At 35.2% G+C, this 4,809-nt stretch overlaps 1 protein-coding gene across 1 annotated transcript; it reads left to right on the top strand.

Annotated features, from left to right (window-relative positions):
- The first annotated feature begins 783 nt into the window (after positions 1-783).
- LOC111367539 (ABC transporter G family member 11-like) lies at positions 784-4,082 on the top strand. The gene is made up of 8 exons (XM_022988477.1): positions 784-1,074; positions 1,194-1,273; positions 1,533-1,997; positions 2,090-2,176; positions 2,376-2,501; positions 2,623-2,823; positions 2,922-3,008; positions 3,218-4,082. Exons 1-8 carry the CDS (start codon positions 855-857, stop codon positions 3,869-3,871), a joined length of 1,920 nt encoding a protein of 639 aa, XP_022844245.1. The 5' UTR covers positions 784-854; the 3' UTR covers positions 3,872-4,082.
- Positions 4,083-4,809: the final 727 nt, after the last annotated feature.

Here is a 4,809-nt window from a genome sequence, read left to right as displayed (position 1 = left end):
ATTTTGATAAAAGTAAATTAAATGTGTAGTTAAAAAGTTGATAAAGATAATGAATCTCATTAAATATGTGACTTTGATTTAAACTTTTAAGCAAAATTTGAAATTATACCGAACAGGGATAGGTTCCTTTTCATAATAAAAGTCCAATGAGTAACAGTTTATTGGATTCATTTTTTAATAAAAATCTAGAGTACCAATTTTCATGAAGGGGTGATAGAAACACTAAAGTCTAAGATTTTTTTTTTTCTTTTGCTTTTTTAAATTAACCCAATCTTGGTGGTATATATTATATATTAATAATTAAACTAAAGCATAATACGATAAAAGGAAACTTATCCTATCCAAAGATAGAAAATATAATAAAGATTTAAAAAATTATACTTTATGCACTTTAATCATGCTTCTCGTCATTATACATCAACTGGTGTGCCTCTTTGGCTCACTTTGATCTTGCTATTGAAAGGAGATTTCATAAATTTATTGTCGAAAGCGTCATCCCAACCTTTGTATAACGATTCATTTAAAGGTATATAGGTTAATAATTATGCATTTATCTATTTAAATCTAATTTTTGGCTACCTCTCTCAAGTATATACATACCTTGTTAGTAACGCATGCACAATTTTTAAACATAGATAACAATGGAATTTGAACTCACTTGAGTTCAACAACTCTACTTGATTTGATATCACGGTCCACCACCATTTTATTTAAATTTAACTTCTACATATAACCACCTTGTCTATTCATTATTATTTAGTCGTCGACTCTATCCCTATATAAACCTCCTCATTTCTAATCTCATATAAGAAAACATTGAGAAAGAAACCTACTCTCTATATTTTATACTGACCATGGAATATTCAGTATCACAAGAAATGGAAATTATTGGACCCTCAAAAAGAAGTGGCATTTACTTGACATGGAAGGATTTGTGGGTGACGGTGCAGGACAAAGTGGCTGGACGGCGGCCCATCCTTCAGGGACTCACTGGCTGCGCCCAACCTGGTGAAGTTTTAGCCATCATGGGTCCTTCTGGTTGTGGCAAGTCCACGCTTCTTGATGCATTAGCAGGTAAATACTGATTTGTATTCAAAACATAATAGTAGTTTCTCGTTTAAAGATTTCATTAGTGTTTTTGTTCGATGTTGTTTTATCAGTGCTCCTAATAAACCAATGAATACAATATGCAGGAAGATTAGATTCAAACACGAGACAACGTGGAGAAATCCTTGTCAAAGGTGGAAAGAAATCGCTCGCTTTTGGCACTTCGGTATGAGAACAAAAACCTAGTCTCATTGTCCAATACATAATTCAGTCATTCGTTGGCCTCCATTTCTCAAAACTCATTTCCAATCATATTTTATGGGAATTACCGCTTTTATCAACTTTTCAACCATAAGTTCTATGAAAATCTACTAAAAATTTGTTTCTATCAAAACCAAATGGGAGCTTAAGTAAAGAAGCTTGTAACTTTTAGACGGGATGGTTTAGCAAGAGGTCATTTTCTCTTCCCCTTTTGCATGATTCAGGCCTATGTAACTCAAGATGATATCCTGATGACAACATTGACTGTAAGAGAAGCTGTTTACTACTCTGCTCAACTCCAACTCCCTGATTCCATGTCTAAATCCGAGAAGAAGGAAAGAGCCGAAGCCACAATCCAAGAAATGGGATTACAAGATTCCATTAACACAAGAATTGGAGGATGGAATGTAAAAGGTCTTAGCGGAGGGCAAAAGAGAAGAGTAAGCATTTGTATTGAAATCTTGACGCGTCCAAAACTTCTCTTCCTCGACGAGCCCACAAGTGGATTGGACAGTGCAGCAGCTTACCATGTTATGAGTAGAATTATCAAACTCGCCCTACAAGATAGAAGAACTATAATTGCATCTATTCATCAGCCAAGTAGTGAAGTATTTGAGCTTTTTCATAATCTCTGCCTTTTGTCCGCTGGTAGAACAGTTTATTTTGGGTCAACTTCGGCAGCAAACGAGGTGAAAATTATTTCTTCAAGCGTCTATTGATATTTTTTCATTGTGAATCTTGTTCCATAAAGTGGAGAACTAATAGCTCCTAACTTTGGCAGTTTTTTGCTTTAAATGGCTTTCCTTGTCCACCTATGAGGAATCCATCAGATCACTATCTGAGGACAATTAATCAGGATTTTGACGAGGTAATTGATAGTTTAAAATTTATAATTGTGATATAACTCTAATATTTCCGTAAAATAAGAAGATATGATCTATGTTCTTACACGTTACTCAATATGCTAGAATCATTAAATTTTTTTAACTTAAAATCATTTAGTATTCTAGAGTACGACTTACAAAACAAGCTATTCTATGCACAACACTTATTCATTGGGCATGTAGGATATTGAACAAGGATTTGGTGAAAAGAGAAGCGCCAAAAAAGCAATTAACCTTCTTGTGGAATCATACAAGACATCAGAGAATTTTCAGCAAGTTCAGAAATTGGTAAATGATATTCGCCTAGAGGTATATATACCTTTCCCTCATATGGGTTGTTATATATAGCATATTCTTGTAGGATTTTTATGGTCAACCATAAACCAAACCAAAGAGTCCTAAGACATGTCTGGTTGTATATTCCTCCTAGATTGATGTTGGACAAGTAGAGAATAATGGAAGCCAGAAGTCGGGATTCATTACACAGTGTCTTGTGCTAACAAAGAGATCTTTCGTAAACATGTACCGTGACCTCGGTTATTACTGGCTTCGCTTTGCAATATACTTGGCTTTGTGCTTGTGTGTCGGCACCATCTTTTATGATATTGGCTCCGATTATGGTTCCATCCAGGTGAGAATTTGCAGATTCTTTACAAACATTCCACAAACAAGATTCAGAGAGAGAAATCCACATAGAACTGAACATTTATGGTTATGTCCATGTGACAGGCTAGGGGTTCCGTGCTCATGTTCGTCGTCTCTTTCATGACCTTTTTGGCAATTGGAGGATTTCCTTCCTTCGCGGAGAAAATGAAAGTAAGTACCTGTCTCTGATCACCCAGTTTATGACTTGTATCCTAATACATATTTTGTTGGGACGCCGCTTACAATGTACTCTAATAAATCGAACAATGAACCAAAATAAAGTTGAGAAAAAGAAATTCATGAAGCTGACTTTTAAATCTGTTATGAACAATTCTTAATTTGTTGTGATAGTTACAAACATTTTTTCTTGAATAAATCAGATCTTCACCCGAGAAAGAATGAATGGACACTATGGTGTGGCATCGTTTATTATTGGAAACACATTATCTTCCAGTCCATACTTGCTATTAATCTCCATTGTCCCTGGAGCAATGGCTTACTACCTTATTGGCCTACAAAATGACATATCCCACTTCGCCTACTTCGCATTGATGCTTTTTGCCTCCATGATATTAGTGGAAAGCCTAATGATGCTTATAGCGAGCGCAGTGCCGAATTATCTCTTGGGAATCATAACGGGTGCCGGAATTCAAGGCATAATGATACTAAATGGAGGGTTTTTTCGGTTGCCAAATGATCTTCCACGTCCAGTCTGGAAATATCCAGGTTATTACATTTCTTTCCATAAATATGCAAATGAAGGATTCTACAAGAATGAGTTTCAAGGGCTTGTATTTCCTAATCTACAAGTAGGAGGGCCATCTAAAATTACTGGCGATGAGATTCTGAGAACATATTGGCAAATGGATACCAGTTTCTCCAAGTGGATTGATATTGCAATTGTATTTGGCATGGTGATTGGATATAGGTTTCTATCTTTTGGAATTGTAAAGGGCATAGAAATGCTAACACCCATAATTAGAAAATGTTCGGATTGCTCAGCCAAAAATCGGACTGATTTTGAAGACGACTGAAGATCCATCTTCTCCTGGTAGTTAGAGGGAGAACGAAGAATTTCTGTTGCTAAAAGAATAAAAAAATAGTCGTGTTCACTCCTCCTATCATGCAGCATTAGATAGGATTGAATGGTATAATACTGTAGCTTCTTTTCCATCTTAATAATGTATAGTTATGAATAGAGTCTTCTAACACAAGTTTATTATATAATTTATAATATTTTCAATATGGTGTCAAGTGAGTTTATGCCCTTGTTTGAGCCCCATTTTTGTGAAGAAAATAAATATTTGAATAGTGTATTGATGGAAAATATGTGGTTAAAAAAATAAAAAAAAAAGTTTTTGATTTGCGTATAATATTATTTTATTGAAGAATGTGTGGTTGAAATGATATCAAATCACTGTTGAAGAATGTATTTTGATTGAAAAATGGGGCTCAAACAAGGGCTATGTTTTAAATTAAACTTGCAATTGGTTTCGTTCTTTGGGGAGGAGCCTTGTGCAGATCCTACGGTCAAATCCTAAATTTAATTTGGACCAATGCGTAGGTTGTACTCTATGTCACTCCAACGACTCTCTACGTACCTCTATTTCGCTCAACGACCCTCTACCCTGTAGGACTGCTACAAAAATTATCATTGGATCTATTGGCGAAAACTTGGGAAATTCTAGAGCCAACCAAAAATCCTCCTATGGATTAAATGTGACTGTTGACAATGTGTCAATCACACGGTATGTGAAAATTCAGCAAATCCAAATTCAATGTCATTTTCAGGGACAAACTCTACTAACTTATAGAAGGTTGGGGACGGGATTGTGATGGAATGAAAAGTTGGGTAACTTTTTAATTAAATGCACCCTATTTAGACGACTCTTTCATGCATATATACTCATGCCATATTGTCATGTCATACATGATCAGTCTTAATTCCCCTTCATCATAATTGATCTCATAT

Source organism: Olea europaea, chromosome 18 (genome assembly GCF_002742605.1).
Source record: "Olea europaea var. sylvestris chromosome 18, O_europaea_v1, whole genome shotgun sequence".
NCBI classification, from domain to species: Eukaryota; Viridiplantae; Streptophyta; class Magnoliopsida; order Lamiales; family Oleaceae; genus Olea; species Olea europaea.
The sequence above is the reverse complement of the archived record's forward strand: the minus strand, read 5'-3'. Positions and strand labels throughout refer to the sequence as shown.